This window comes from Osmerus eperlanus, chromosome 26, assembly GCF_963692335.1.
Source record: "Osmerus eperlanus chromosome 26, fOsmEpe2.1, whole genome shotgun sequence".
Lineage (NCBI taxonomy): Eukaryota > Metazoa > Chordata > Actinopteri > Osmeriformes > Osmeridae > Osmerus > Osmerus eperlanus.
This window is the reverse complement of record NC_085043.1, coordinates 9,143,845-9,160,322: the sequence shown is the minus strand read 5'-3', so window position 1 is coordinate 9,160,322 and position 16,478 is coordinate 9,143,845. Positions and strand designations below refer to the sequence as shown.

At 42.7% G+C, this 16,478-nt stretch overlaps 5 protein-coding genes across 5 annotated transcripts; 1 reads left to right on the top strand and 4 right to left on the bottom strand.

Annotated features, from left to right (window-relative positions):
• Positions 1 to 114: 114 nt before the first annotated feature.
• Positions 115 to 2,404, top strand: tmco1 (transmembrane and coiled-coil domains 1). The gene is made up of 7 exons (XM_062452807.1): positions 115 to 352; positions 764 to 841; positions 933 to 992; positions 1,085 to 1,131; positions 1,439 to 1,506; positions 1,652 to 1,796; positions 2,068 to 2,404. The coding sequence occupies exons 1-7, from the start codon at positions 283 to 285 to the stop codon at positions 2,164 to 2,166; spliced, it is 567 nt and encodes a 188-aa protein (XP_062308791.1). The 5' UTR covers positions 115 to 282; the 3' UTR covers positions 2,167 to 2,404.
• A 1,220-nt stretch (positions 2,405 to 3,624) lies between these two features.
• Positions 3,625 to 4,647, bottom strand: LOC134013061 (trace amine-associated receptor 13c-like). The gene has a single exon (XM_062452806.1). It carries the CDS (start codon positions 4,615 to 4,617, stop codon positions 3,631 to 3,633), a length of 987 nt encoding a protein of 328 aa, XP_062308790.1. The 5' UTR covers positions 4,618 to 4,647; the 3' UTR covers positions 3,625 to 3,630.
• Positions 4,648 to 7,229: 2,582 nt separating this feature from the next.
• On the bottom strand, positions 7,230 to 8,216 carry LOC134012726 (trace amine-associated receptor 13c-like). The gene has a single exon (XM_062452268.1). The coding sequence runs from the start codon at positions 8,214 to 8,216 to the stop codon at positions 7,230 to 7,232; it is 987 nt and encodes a 328-aa protein (XP_062308252.1).
• Positions 8,217 to 10,816: 2,600 nt separating this feature from the next.
• LOC134012725 (trace amine-associated receptor 13c-like) lies at positions 10,817 to 11,803 on the bottom strand. Its single transcript, XM_062452267.1, has one exon. It carries the CDS (start codon positions 11,801 to 11,803, stop codon positions 10,817 to 10,819), a length of 987 nt encoding a protein of 328 aa, XP_062308251.1.
• A 2,610-nt stretch (positions 11,804 to 14,413) lies between these two features.
• On the bottom strand, positions 14,414 to 15,430 carry LOC134012724 (trace amine-associated receptor 13c-like). Its single transcript, XM_062452266.1, has one exon. It carries the CDS (start codon positions 15,398 to 15,400, stop codon positions 14,414 to 14,416), a length of 987 nt encoding a protein of 328 aa, XP_062308250.1. The 5' UTR covers positions 15,401 to 15,430.
• Positions 15,431 to 16,478: the final 1,048 nt, after the last annotated feature.

Below are 16,478 nucleotides of genomic sequence, written 5' to 3'. Positions count from 1 at the left end.
TGAAACTGATTTGCTTTCATAGGCATAGCAATGTGTTTAATAGGGTTAGACAGGTTCTAGCAATACGTTCTGACAAATTTAAGGACATGCTCTTATTTTGACACCACAAAACCGGAAATGCCCTAAAAATAGTAGAAACCAGTTATCCGTACCGGAAAGACTCGTCACCTTTTTCTCCTCGACCCTTTACTACCATTGTAGTTAGCTAGCTCTCTTTTATCCCTACTAGATATTAGTTAACATAACAGTTAACGTGAACGTGACAACACATCGCTTGCAACCATGAGCACTATGTTTCCTGACACAATTCTAATTGTGTTCATCTCTGTGTGCACGGCTCTATTAGCGGAGGGTAAGTAGTTCTCGCTACCATGCAGTAAAGCTTCTAGCCTACTACTAGTAGTAGAAGTGCTAGTGTTTGCTAGACATGGTTTTTTATCAGCCAAACATGTGCATTAATTGTATTGAGGCTAGCATTGTGATTAACTGCCGATCTCTTTGAGTTGCCGTGGTCCGGATGAGCTCGTTTCAATGTGGTTGACATTAGTTAACGTAGTAGCTAGATTTCCTTGTGAGTCTAAGTAGAACAGCGCCCTCTCGTGGTGAGCAGACGACGCACAGGCCTCAACATTTTGACTTACCCATGTTGTGGCGGAGGGGAAATCAACCACTTAAATGTATTACATCTCAAGACCAAGGTACTATGTAATAATAATATAAATTGTAAAACTGCTGAACGTCAACCTTTTCTTCGCATCTACAGGTATTACTTGGGTCTTAGTATATCGGACTGAGAAATACAAAAGACTTAAGGCAGAGGTAGAGAAGCAGAGCAAAAAACGTGAGTCTCATAAGATCGTTTTTTTAAAGTAGCTTCTTATGTTATCTTTGTGACAGTAGATGTGATATTATTTCATCTGTGATTATATCAGTGGAGAAGAAGAAGGAAACCATCACAGAATCAGCAGGTCGTCAGCAGAAGAAGAAAATAGGTGAGAATTGTACATTTTACATTATCAACAGCTTTCTCTTGCAATTGTTCATTGAAACTTAGTCTAAAACTCTATATGTATTAATTTCTCAGAGAGACAAGAAGAGAAACTGAAAAACAACAATAGAGACCTTTCCATGGTGAGGAAGAACATGCTTGGCTGACTGACTCCATGGGTCCTAGCTTCATTTCTGGATTGAATGCTATATTACATTTACATTTAGTCATTTAGCAGACGCTCTTATCCAGAGCGACTTACAGTAAGTACAGGGACATTCCCCCGAGGCAAGTAGGGTGAAGTGCCTTGCCCAAGGACACAACGTCATCTGGCACGGCCAGGAATCGAACTGGCAACCTTCTGATTACAAGCCCGCTTCCCTAACCGCTCTGCCACCTGACTCCCGTTAATTAATTAATTAATATGCTATCCTCTATCATTTCATTTAGGTGCGAATGAAGTCCATGTTTGCCATCGGCTTCTGTTTCACAGCATTGATGGGGATGTTCAACTCCATGTGAGTGTACTATGAACTTTGTCAGTTGTTAACTTATACTGTATAAAGTCCAACATATAAACTGTCTATATATCTAAATATCTATTTTACATGTTAATGTATCTATTTATTTACACATCATCTTTGTTTGTGTCTGTTGATTCAGTTTTGATGGAAGAGTTGTTGCCAAGCTACCCTTCGTCCCGTTGTCCTACGTTCAGGGCCTGTCCCATCGCAACCTCCTTGGCGAGGACTACACCGATTGTTCATTCATCTTCCTCTACATCCTTTGTACGATGTCTATCCGACAGGTAATTTGAGTGTTGTTGGTCATTACTATGTTATATTCATTGTTGTTTTTAAAAACATTTTTTTTGAAGGGATCTGAAGCTTGAATCTCGTGCTTCAGTGCACTCCTGAAATTGCTGTTGTATGTCCTAATGAATTTGTTAGAAATGCGCACATCCACAAACACAGCGATTCACACACAGTGATTCATTCACGTTGAAACTGGGACATGTTATTATACTTTGCTTGTTGTCTGTCTGATTCGCTAATGAGTTGTACAACTGACATCCACAGAACATTCAGAAAATGCTGGGTCTGGCTCCGTCCAGAGCAGCAACAAAGCAGGCCGGAGGGTTTCTAGGACCCCCACCCCAGGCAGCCAAGTTCTCATGAAACCTCGGACGTGGACAGTTTCAGCAGGCCTGTTTTGCAACAGGGAGTGTCTGACCCAACGGCAGAGATAGCCCACTCATTATCACAGTCCACTCCATTGCCCCTCATGATGGAATACGTCTTTGTGTATAGTTGCAAACTACTGTTTAACATTTTGTTCGCCGTTTCATTTTTAAACCAGGTGCTGTTAAAGTTTTAGAACTATATGTTTGAAAATAAAGTATTGCTATTGTTTTGACCTTTCTTACTTATTGTTTCAGATTTGCATAATGTTACATGAAGAGATATACTTTGTTATTATTCCAAGATAAGAGTCTACTGTACACTGAGGGGAGGAATGTGTTGTGTAATACCAGTCACGGCCCTTAAATTCCTTCCTCTGGTTCCAGCTCTCCCACTGTGAGTAAAAAACAAAAACAATATTGAAATATATTAAAAGTATATATATTATATATACGAGTAAAAACTAAAGACCAAAGCTAAAAAAGTTCTAAATCTTCCCAGGCAACCCTTGATAATACATTCTGCATTTGTTTATTGTCACGTTTATTGCAAAATGAACTGCAAAGAATATGAAATAACCGAATTAAATTCACATTGGGTTCAAAGTCTTAGACAAAGCAACATACGAACAACAAACGAAACACATGGACAGATACACTCCTAGGAAAACATTTCTAGTACATTTTATGCTTGTATATATACTTGCTCTGCCACCAGTCTTTAACTCATGTAAGTCTTTAGAAGCGGCATCCACTCACTCCACAGAAGGGGGGGGGATCGATTCACATTTGAATCACAATTCAGTGGGCTAGCGATTCAGATCGATTCACAAATGTATGTGAATCGATTTTTTTTTAATGATGTAATTTATCTATTTATATATATATTTATTTATTTTTATTATAAAAAAATAGAATCGTGACCCCAAAAATTTGAATGATCACGATTTGAATCCAATGGTGAGGTACCAAAAGATACCAAAAGATTCCCGCCCCTACTCCCCAGTATTACAGCACTCCGCAGCTTTCCTCCCTTTCACATCAAATCAAATGTATTTGTGTCGCCCTTTTACAAGCAATGTCACAGTGGGCTTCAGATACGCCCATAGAACTGCCCCTCAGCCAACCTCAACCCTCAAGGAAGACAAGGAAAAACAAATTCGAGGAGAAAAAATGGAAGAAACCTTGGGAGGAGCAATTCAGTGAGGGATCCCCTCCTCCAGAGACGGTTGGTGAAAGAGAGCTGCAGGACGCAAGCTAAACATACATCAGGAAAGTGTCAATGGGTGATCGCCCAGTGACATTCAGCCTGTACCGTGAACTTGTCATGCTCTGATCAGTGATGCACAGTAGTCCATTCAAAAAGTCAGTTTGAATCAGAATGAAATATATTAAAGACAACTCTAACAATCTTCTAATTGAGGACAAAAAAACATGTTTTGAAACATGCCCTCTCTTACAATCAATCCGGCAGAACTTTGAATTCAGAAGATGATGTCTGCAGTATCTTCAGAGTAAAGATATGTTTAATTGCTCTTTTGAACCATGGATAAAAGATAGCATAGATCAGAGGATTGAGACATGAATTAAACTGAAGGATCCAAGTAAGAAAATACAAGGAGGAAATATCTATAGAAAAAGGCCAGCAGAAATATGGTGTGAAACACAACAGAAAAAACACAACAACTATGCCTAGAGTTCTTGCTGCTTTTCTCTCAGATCTCCTAGTCTTTTCACCAGAAGATTTTGAACATCCCACTCTGGCTTGTAGACTTTGTGCCTGAGAAATTGCCACCACGAATATTTTAAAGTAGAGAATTATTATGACACTGCATGGTGCAATAAATGTAACCACAATGTCAACCATCCCATTAATGTAACTCACGATAACCATGCACTCCCCAAAACACCTGTTGTTGGCATCCGGGTTACTTAAGTGCTGGAAAAGTTGCCAAGTGTTATAGAGAATAGAGCATGCCCAGTTGATGATGCTACACACTAAGGTTCTCCTCATGGTGACCTGGGAGGAATACAAGAGAGGTTTACACACAGCGATGTAGCGGTCTACAGATATGAGCACCAGGATTCCCAGGGAGGCAGAGGTGAGTACGTAGGCAGAGTAAGGATTCAGAGCACACACCACCCTGCCCAGGTACCAGCAGGACTCCACGGTGCGGATGGCCTCCACAGGCATGACCAGCAGACCCACCAGAAGGTCGGCCAGAGCCAGGGAGAAGACGAGGGCGTTGGTGGGGGTGTGGAGCTGCCTGAAGTGGGAGATGGAGATGAGGACCAGCAGGTTGAGCAGCACCGTCAGCAGAGACACAGAGGAGAACAGGGTGTAAATGAACACAGACTCAGATCGGGAGCGGTACCGCCTCCTGCAAGACCCGTTGACCTGTGGGTAGCAGGCTATGTACTCCTCTTCTGATAGGTGCTCCATCTCCATGGAGGTAGAAGAGTGAGGGAGGCAAAGACAGACATAGACAGCATGAAGGTTTCAGTGTGATGCAAAGCAAGGGTAGTTCTCCCAGGTCTAACACGGCACACCACCGCTATATTTATCTTTCAGAATCAGACCCCCCTCCCCTTCCTCCCAAACACACACACAGTATGAATAAAACCCCAGAAGCACTATGGTAACTGTCACATCATCGATCACCAAACAAACAAGTAATATCTTGCTAATGGGCTTAGTCTGTCACTGGTACCAGAGGACCCAGTTATCACCTTCATCTAGCTGCCTAATGATGTGTTTGTGACCATGATGGTCTAACTCTCACAGGCACCTCGCCAATCAAAGGTGTTGATATGAAGGTGTGAATAAAAACACAATAACACTCTATTAGCAACGCATTCACACACTCATAAATACAAACACTCAGGTGTACACACGCACACACACACACACACACACACAGACAGACAGACAGACAAATAAATGATGTAATTAAAGAGGTTGAGCACTGGACCTTACATTGTCAACCATTGTAAGACAATGGACTAGGCCTTTTCACTGGCCAAAGCAGGCAGCTGAGTGTCAGAACATGCTGGTACACAAAGAGTAGTGCACTATTGCATTCTGCAGATCTGCATTATTCTCAGGTTATTGCTGCATTTCCTCTCTTTGTATATGATTTGACTAGTCTGCAGGACACTACACAAGGCATGCAAAGGCAACATATGCATGCAGTCTTGGCCAACTAGTCAACAAAGTGCCATCAAAGTGAGTAGATATTCTTTTCACTGTATTTAGATATTCGCACACTATTACATTAGCGTATTATAAGGCCTCTCTACCGGGGACCTGCGGGGTCTCCTCTCCAACATTGAGATGGCCTTGAATTGTTGTCGGGCAGAGTTTGGGGGTTGTTGGCTGGCTGTGGTTTTATACGGTGTATACACTCTGACCTGGTCCCATCACATCAGTGCTCTTGTAAAGAGAGCCCAGCAGCGCATGCACTTTCTGCGACGGATGAAGAGAGCACTCCTCCCCCCTCCAATTCTCACCATCTTCTACAGAGGCACCATAGAGAGCATATTAACCAACTGCATCTCTGTTTGGTATGGAGCTTGCTGTGCCTCTGACTGGAAGTCCCTGCAGAGGGTGTTGAGGACAGCGGAGAAAACCATTGGGTCCTCACTTCCTCCCATACAGGAAATAGCAAAGAGGCGCTGTCTGACCAGGGCTCACAACATCAATACGGACACCTACCACCCGCACCATGGACTGTTCTCACTGTTGAACTCTGGCAAGAGGTTCCGCAGCTTTCGATGCAGAACAACCAGGTTCTGCAATAGCTTTATCCCACAAGCCATACGACTGCTGAACTTAAAATAACAATTCCCCCATCCACCCTCCAACACCTTTACAGGACTGCTCACTGAACCTTGTAATTATTTATTATTTAGTATTCTTATACAAATATTTTAAATAACATTTTTATACATAGCTTAATATATATAAACTGGCTGTAATATATGTAATATATATTTTAGACATAGGTTTTATAGATAGTGTACTGTATATACGCACTTATTTATGTAAGCACGTCAATGCACTATCCTGAGTCTATTGAAAACAAAATTTCGTTCTTTTTTTACTGTAAAGTGAAAGCGAATAACAATAAAGATGACTACTACTACCAGTCTTTAACTCATGTAAGTCTTTAAGAAGCAGCATCAGTATTACAGCACTCTGCAGCTTTCCTCCCTTTCACATCAAATCAAATGTATTTGTATAGCCCTTTTTACATTTACATTTATTCATTTAGCAGACAATTTTATCCAAAGCGACTTCCAAGAGAGAGCTTTACAAAAGAGCATAGGTCACTGATCATAACAACGAGATAGCCCCAAACATTGCGAGCAGCCAAAACATGAAGCATACATTGTGAAAAAACAAATAAGTGCCAAAGGGAAGAACCATAAGAGCATGTAGTTAAACAAGTTACAATTAAACAACATGAAACTCAAAGTGCAAGAGTGTACCTGTAGAAAATCAATCAACAGTAAAATATTTCACAGCGAGTACAAGAATTTTAAATCAGTTACAACTAACCAACAAGAGCAACAAGTCTCTCAATAAGAGTCATTGTGATCCTGGAGGAAACTAGCATCAAGTCCAGCAAATCATTCCTAAGTAGCGTTGTACTCCCGTTTTACTTTTTACAAGCAATGTCACAGTGGGCTTCACATACGCCCATAGAACTGCCCCTCAACCAACCTCAACCCTCAAGGAAGACAAGGAAAAACACATTTGAGGAGAAAAAATGGAAGAAACTTTGGGAGGAGCAATTCAGTGAGGGATCCCCTCCTCCAGAGACGGTTGGTGAAAGAGAGCTGCAGGACACAAGCTAAACATACATCAGGAAAGTGTCAATGGGGGTTTGCCCAGTGACATTCAGCCTGTACCGTGAACTTGTCATGCTCTGATCAGTGATGCACAGTAGTCCATTCAAAATGTCAGTTTGAATCAGAATGAAATATATTAAAGACAACTCTAACAAGCTTCTAATTGAGAACAAAAAAACATGTTTTGAAACATGCCCTCTCTTACAATCAATCTGGCAGAACTTTCAATTCAGAAGATGATGTCTGCAGTATCTTCAGAGTAAAGATATGTTTAATTGCTCTTTTGAACCATGGATAAAAGAAAGCATAGATCAGAGGATTGAGACATGAATTAAACTGAAGGATCCAAGTAAGGAAATACAAGGAGGAAAAATCTAGAGAGAAAGACCCGCAGGAATATGGTGTGAAACACAACAGAAAAAACACAACAACTATGCCTAGAGTTCTTGCTGCTTTTCTCTCAGACCTCCAAGTCTTTTCACCAGAAGATTTTGAACATCCCACTCTGGCTTGTAGACTTCGTGCCTGAGAAATTGCCACCATGAATATTTTCAAGTAGAGCAGAATTATGAAACTGCATGGTGTAATAAATGTAACCACAATGTCAACCATCCCATTCATGTAACTCAAGATAATTACGCATTCCCCAAAACACCTGTTGTTGGCATCCGGGTTAATTAAGTGCTGGAAAGTTAACCAAGTGTTATAGAGAATAGAGCATGCCCAGTTGATGGTGCTACACACTAAGGTTCTCCTCATGGTGACCTGGGAGGGATACAAGAGAGGTTTACACACAGCGATGTAGCGGTCTACAGATATGAGCACCAGGTTTCCCAGGGAGGCAGAGATGAGTACGTAGGCAGAGTAAGGATACAGAGCACACACCACCCTGCCCAGGTACCAGCAGGACTCCACGGTGCGGATGGTCTCCACAGGCATGACCAGCAGACCCACCAGAAGGTCGGCCAGAGCCAGGGAGAAGACGAGGGCGTTGGTGGGGGTGTGGAGCTGCCTGAAGTGGGAGATGGAGATGAGGACCAGCAGGTTGAGCAGCACCGTCAGCAGAGACACAGAGGAGAACAGGGTGTAAATGAACAGAGACTCAGATCGGGAGCGGTACCGCCTCCTGCAAGACCCGTTGACCTGTGGGTAGCAGGCTATGTACTCCTCTTCTGATAGGTGCTCCATCTCCATGGAGGTAGAAGAGTGAGGGAGGCAAAGACAGACATAGATAGCATGAAGGTTTCAGTGTGATGCAAAGCAAGGGTAGTTCTCCCAGGTCTAACACGGCACACCACCGCTATATTTATCTTTCAGAATCAGACCCCCCTCCCCTTCCTTCCAAACACACACACAGTATGAATAAAACCCCAGAAGCACTATGGTAACTGTCACATCATCGATCACCAAACAAACAAGTAATATCTTGCTAATGGGCTTAGTCTGTCACTGGTACCAGAGGACCCAGTTATCACCTTCATCTAGCTGCCTAATGATGTGTTTGTGACCATGATGGTCTAACTCTCACAGGCACCTCGCCAATCAAAGGTGTTGATATGAAGGTGTGAATAAAAACACAATAACACTCTATTAGCAACGCATTCACACACTCATAAATACAAACACTCAGGTGTACACACGCACACACACACACACAGACAGACAGACAAATAAATGATGTAATTAAAGAGGTTGAGCACTGGACCTTACATTGTCAACCATTGTAAGACAATGGACTAGGCCTTTTCACTGGCCAAAGCAGGCAGCTGAGTGTCAGAACATGCTGGTACACAAAGAGTAGTGCACTATTGCATTCTGCAGATCTGCATTATTCTCAGGTTATTGCTGCATTTCCTCTCTTTGTATATGATTTGACTAGTCTGCAGGACACTACACAAGGCATGCAAAGGCAACATATGCATGCAGTCTTGGCCAACTAGTCAACAAAGTGCCATCAAAGTGAGTAGATATTCTTTTCACTGTATTTAGATATTCGCACACTATTACATTAGCGTATTATAAGGCCTCTCTACCGGGGACCTGCGGGGTCTCCTCTCCAACATTGAGATGGCCTTGAATTGTTGTCGGGCAGAGTTTGGGGGTTGTTGGCTGGCTGTGGTTTTATACGGTGTATACACTCTGACCTGGTCCCATCACATCAGTGCTCTTGTAAAGAGAGCCCAGCAGCGCATGCACTTTCTGCGACGGATGAAGAGAGCACTCCTCCCCCCTCCAATTCTCACCATCTTCTACAGAGGCACCATAGAGAGCATATTAACCAACTGCATCTCTGTTTGGTATGGAGCTTGCTGTGCCTCTGACTGGAAGTCCCTGCAGAGGGTGTTGAGGACAGCGGAGAAAACCATTGGGTCCTCACTTCCTCCCATACAGGAAATAGCAAAGAGGCGCTGTCTGACCAGGGCTCACAACATCAATACGGACACCTACCACCCGCACCATGGACTGTTCTCACTGTTGAACTCTGGCAAGAGGTTCCGCAGCTTTCGATGCAGAACAACCAGGTTCTGCAATAGCTTTATCCCACAAGCCATACGACTGCTGAACTTAAAATAACAATTCCCCCATCCACCCTCCAACACCTTTACAGGACTGCTCACTGAACCTTGTAATTATTTATTATTTAGTATTCTTATACAAATATTTTAAATAACATTTTTATACATAGCTTAATATATATAAACTGGCTGTAATATATGTAATATATATTTTAGACATAGGTTTTATAGATAGTGTACTGTATATACGCACTTATTTATGTAAGCACGTCAATGCACTATCCTGAGTCTATTGAAAACGAAATTTCGTTCTTTTTTTACTGTAAAGTGAAAGCGAATAACAATAAAGATGACTACTACTACCAGTCTTTAACTCATGTAAGTCTTTAAGAAGCAGCATCAGTATTACAGCACTCTGCAGCTTTCCTCCCTTTCACATCAAATCAAATGTATTTGTATGGCCCTTTTTACATTTACATTTATTCATTTAGCAGACAATTTTATCCAAAGCGACTTCCAAGAGAGAGCTTTACAAAAGAGCATAGGTCACTGATCATAACAACGAGATAGCCCCAAACATTGCGAGCAGCCAAAACATGAAGCATACATTGTGAAAAAACAAATAAGTGCCAAAGGGAAGAACCATAAGAGCATGTAGTTAAACAAGTTACAATTAAACAACATGAAACTCAAAGTGCAAGAGTGTACCTGTAGAAAAGCAATCAACAGTAAAATATTTCACAGTGAGTACAAGAATTTTAAATCAGTTACAACTAACCAACAAGAGCAACAAGTCTCTCAATAAGAGTCATTGTGATCCTGGAGGAAACTAGCATCAAGTCCAGCAAATCATTCCTAAGTAGCGTTGTACTCCCGTTTTACTTTTTACAAGCAATGTCACAGTGGGCTTCACATACGCCCATAGAACTGCCCCTCAACCAACCTCAACCCTCAAGGAAGACAAGGAAAAACACATTTGAGGAGAAAAAATGGAAGAAACTTTGGGAGGAGCAATTCAGTGAGGGATCCCCTCCTCCAGAGACGGTTGGTGAAAGAGAGCTGCAGGACACAAGCTAAACATACATCAGGAAAGTGTCAATGGGGGTTTGCCCAGTGACATTCAGCCTGTACCGTGAACTTGTCATGCTCTGATCAGTGATGCACAGTAGTCCATTCAAAATGTCAGTTTGAATCAGAATGAAATATATTAAAGACAACTCTAACAAGCTTCTAATTGAGAACAAAAAAACATGTTTTGAAACATGCCCTCTCTTACAATCAATCTGGCAGAACTTTCAATTCAGAAGATGATGTCTGCAGTATCTTCAGAGTAAAGATATGTTTAATTGCTCTTTTGAACCATGGATAAAAGAAAGCATAGATCAGAGGATTGAGACATGAATTAAACTGAAGGATCCAAGTAAGGAAATACAAGGAGGAAAAATCTAGAGAGAAAGACCAGCAGAAATATGGTGTGAAACACAACAGAAAAAACACAACAACTATGCCTAGAGTTCTTGCTGCTTTTCTCTCAGACCTCCAAGTCTTTTCACCAGAAGATTTTGAACATCCCACTCTGGCTTGTAGACTTCGTGCCTGAGAAATTGCCACCATGAATATTTTCAAGTAGAGCAGAATTATGAAACTGCATGGTGTAATAAATGTAACCACAATGTCAACCATCCCATTCATGTAACTCAAGATAATTACGCATTCCCCAAAACACCTGTTGTTGGCATCCGGGTTACTTAAGTGCTGGAAAAGTTGCCAAGTGTTATAGAGAATAGAGCAAGCCCAGTTGATGATGCTACACACTAAGGTTCTCCTCATGGTGACCTGGGAGGGATACAAGAGAGGTTTACACACAGCGATGTAGCGGTCTACAGATATGAGCACCAGGTTTCCCAGGGAGGCAGAGATGAGTACGTAGGCAGAGTAAGGATACAGAGCACACACCACCCTGCCCAGGTACCAGCAGGACTCCACGGTGCGGATGGCCTCCACAGGCATGACCAGCAGACCCACCAGAAGGTCGGCCAGAGCCAGGGAGAAGACGAGGGCGTTGGTGGGGGTGTGGAGCTGCCTGAAGTGGGAGATGGAGATGAGGACCAGCAGGTTGAGCAGCACCGTCAGCAGAGACACAGAGGAGAACAGGGTGTAAATGAACAGAGACTCAGATCGGGAGCGGTACCGCCTCCTGCAAGACCCGTTGACCTGTGGGTAGCAGGCTATGTACTCCTCTTCTGATAGGTGCTCCATCTCCATGGAGGTAGAAGAGTGAGGGAGGCAAAGACAGACATAGATAGCATGAAGGTTTCAGTATGGTGCAAAGCAAGGGTAGTTCTCCCAGGTCTAACACGGCACACCACCGCTATATTTATCTTTCAGAATCAGACCCCCCTCCCCTTCCTCCCAAACACACACACAGTATGAATAAAACCCCAGAAGCACTATGGTAACTGTTACATCATCGATCACCAAACAAACAAGTAATATCTTGCTAATGGGCTTAGTCTGTCACTGGTACCAGAGGACCCAGTTATCACCTTCATCTAGCTGCCTAATGATGTGTTTGTGACCATGATGGTCTAACTCTCACAGGCACCTCACCAATCAAAGGTGTTGATATGAAGGTGTGAATAAAAACACAATAACACTCTATTAGCAACGCATTCACACACTCATAAATACAAACACTCAGGTGTACACACGCACACACACACACACACACAGACAGACAGACAAATAAATGATGTAATTAAAGAGGTTGAGCACAGGACTTTTTTTTACATTGTCAACCATTGTAAAACAAATGGACTAGGCCTTTTCACTGGCCAAAGCAGGCAGCTGAGTGTCAGAACATGCTGGTACACAAAGAGTAGTGCACTATTGCATTCTGCAGATCTGCATTATTCTCAGGTTATTGCTGCATTTCCTCTCTTTGTATATGATTTGACTAGTCTGCAGGACACTACACAAGGCATGCAAAGGCAACATATGCATGCAGTCTTGGCCAACTAGTCAACAAAGTGCCATCAAAGTGAGTAGATATTCTTTTCACTGTATTTAGATATTCGCACACTATTACATTAGCGTATTATAAGGCCTCTCTACCGGGGACCTGCGGGGTCTCCTCTCCAACATTGAGATGGCCTTGAATTGTTGTCGGGCAGAGTTTGGGGGTTGTTGGCTGGCTGTGGTTTTATACGGTGTATACACTCTGACCTGGTCCCATCACATCAGTGCTCTTGTAAAGAGAGCCCAGCAGCGCATGCACTTTCTGCGACGGATGAAGAGAGCACTCCTCCCCCCTCCAATTCTCACCATCTTCTACAGAGGCACCATAGAGAGCATATTAACCAACTGCATCTCTGTTTGGTATGGAGCTTGCTGTGCCTCTGACTGGAAGTCCCTGCAGAGGGTGTTGAGGACAGCGGAGAAAACCATTGGGTCCTCACTTCCTCCCATACAGGAAATAGCAAAGAGGCGCTGTCTGACCAGGGCTCACAACATCAATACGGACACCTACCACCCGCACCATGGACTGTTCTCACTGTTGAACTCTGGCAAGAGGTTCCGCAGCTTTCGATGCAGAACAACCAGGTTCTGCAATAGCTTTATCCCACAAGCCATACGACTGCTGAACTTAAAATAACAATTCCCCCATCCACCCTCCAACACCTTTACAGGACTGCTCACTGAACCTTGTAATTATTTATTATTTAGTATTCTTATACAAATATTTTAAATAACATTTTTATACATAGCTTAATATATATAAACTGGCTGTAATATATGTAATATATATTTTAGACATAGGTTTTATAGATAGTGTACTGTATATACGCACTTATTTATGTAAGCACGTCAATGCACTATCCTGAGTCTATTGAAAACGAAATTTCGTTCTTTTTTTACTGTAAAGTGAAAGCGAATAACAATAAAGATGACTACTACTACCAGTCTTTAACTCATGTAAGTCTTTAAGAAGCAGCATCAGTATTACAGCACTCTGCAGCTTTCCTCCCTTTCACATCAAATCAAATGTATTTGTATGGCCCTTTTTACATTTACATTTATTCATTTAGCAGACAATTTTATCCAAAGCGACTTCCAAGAGAGAGCTTTACAAAAGAGCATAGGTCACTGATCATAACAACGAGATAGCCCCAAACATTGCGAGCAGCCAAAACATGAAGCATACATTGTGAAAAAACAAATAAGTGCCAAAGGGAAGAACCATAAGAGCATGTAGTTAAACAAGTTACAATTAAACAACATGAAACTCAAAGTGCAAGAGTGTACCTGTAGAAAAGCAATCAACAGTAAAATATTTCACAGTGAGTACAAGAATTTTAAATCAGTTACAACTAACCAACAAGAGCAACAAGTCTCTCAATAAGAGTCATTGTGATCCTGGAGGAAACTAGCATCAAGTCCAGCAAATCATTCCTAAGTAGCGTTGTACTCCCGTTTTACTTTTTACAAGCAATGTCACAGTGGGCTTCACATACGCCCATAGAACTGCCCCTCAACCAACCTCAACCCTCAAGGAAGACAAGGAAAAACACATTTGAGGAGAAAAAATGGAAGAAACTTTGGGAGGAGCAATTCAGTGAGGGATCCCCTCCTCCAGAGACGGTTGGTGAAAGAGAGCTGCAGGACACAAGCTAAACATACATCAGGAAAGTGTCAATGGGGGTTTGCCCAGTGACATTCAGCCTGTACCGTGAACTTGTCATGCTCTGATCAGTGATGCACAGTAGTCCATTCAAAATGTCAGTTTGAATCAGAATGAAATATATTAAAGACAACTCTAACAAGCTTCTAATTGAGAACAAAAAAACATGTTTTGAAACATGCCCTCTCTTACAATCAATCTGGCAGAACTTTCAATTCAGAAGATGATGTCTGCAGTATCTTCAGAGTAAAGATATGTTTAATTGCTCTTTTGAACCATGGATAAAAGAAAGCATAGATCAGAGGATTGAGACATGAATTAAACTGAAGGATCCAAGTAAGGAAATACAAGGAGGAAAAATCTAGAGAGAAAGACCAGCAGAAATATGGTGTGAAACACAACAGAAAAAACACAACAACTATGCCTAGAGTTCTTGCTGCTTTTCTCTCAGACCTCCAAGTCTTTTCACCAGAAGATTTTGAACATCCCACTCTGGCTTGTAGACTTTGTGCCTGAGAAATTGCCACCACGAATATTTTAAAGTAGAGAATTATTATGACACTGCATGGTGCAATAAATGTAACCACAATGTCAACCATCCCATTCATGTAACTCACGATAACCATGCACTCCCCAAAACACCTGTTGTTGGCATCCGGGTTAATTAAGTGCTGGAAAAGTTGCCAAGTGTTATAGAGAATAGAGCAAGCCCAGTTGATGATGCTACACACTAAGGTTCTCCTCATGGTGACCTGGGAGGGATACAAGAGAGGTTTACACACAGCGATGTAGCGGTCTACAGATATGAGCACCAGGTTTCCCAGGGAGGCAGAGGTGAGTACGTAGGCAGAGTAAGGATTCAGAGCACACACCACCCTGCCCAGGTACCAGCAGGACTCCACGGTACGGATGGCCTCCACAGGCATGACCAGCAGACCCACCAGAAGGTCGGCCAGAGCCAGGGAGAAGACAAGGGCGTTGGTGGGGGTTTGGAGCTGCCTGAAGTGGGAGATGGAGATGAGGACCAGCAGGTTGAGCAGCACCGTCAGCAGAGACACAGAGGAGAACAGGGTGTAAATGAACACAGACTCAGATCGGGAGCGGTACCGCCTCCTGCAAGACCCGTTGACCTGTGGGTAGCAGGCTATGTACTCCTCTTCTGATAGGTGCTCCATCTCCATGGAGGTAGAAGAGTGAGGGAGGCAAAGACAGACATAGGTAGCATGAAGGTTTCAGTGTGATGCAAAGCAAGGGTAGTTCTCCCAGGTCTAACACGGCACACCACCGCTATATTTATCTTTCAGAATCAGACCCCCCTCCCCTTCCTCCCAAACACACACACAGTATGAATAAAACCCCAGAAGCACTATGGTAACTGTCACATCATCGATCACCAAACAAACAAGTAATATCTTGCTAATGGGCTTAGTCTATCACTGGTACCAGAGGACCCAGTTATCACCTTCATCTAGCTGCCTAATGATGTGTTTGTGACCATGATGGTCTAACTCTCACAGGCACCTCGCCAATCAAAGGTGTTGATATGAAGGTGTGAATAAAAACACAATAGCGCTCTATTAGCAACGCATTCACACACTGATAAATACAAACACTCAGGTGTACACACGCACACACACACACACAGACAGACAGACAAATAAATGATGTAATTAAAGAGGTTGAGCACTGGACCTTACATTGTCAACCATTGTAAGACAATGGACTAGGCCTTTTCACTGGCCAAAGCAGGCAGCTGAGTGTCAGAACATGCTGGTACACAAAGAGTAGTGCACTATTGCATTCTGCAGATCTGCATTATTCTCAGGTTATTGCTGCATTTCCTCTCTTTGTATATGATTTGACTAGTCTGCAGGACACTACACAAGGCATGCAAAGGCAACATATGCATGCAGTCTTGGCCAACTAGTCAACAAAGTGCCATCAAAGTGAGTAGATATTCTTTTCACTGTATTTAGATATTCGCACACTATTACATTAGCGTATTATAAGGCCTCTCTACCGGGGACCTGCGGGGTCTCCTCTCCAACATTGAGATGGCCTTGAATTGTTGTCGGGCAGAGTTTGGGGGTTGTTGGCTGGCTGTGGTTTTATACGGTGTATACACTCTGACCTGGTCCCATCACATCAGTGCTCTTGTAAAGAGAGCCCAGCAGCGCATGCACTTTCTGCGACGGATGAAGAGAGCACTCCTCCCCCCTCCAATTCTCACCATCTTCTACAGAGGCACCATAGAGAGCA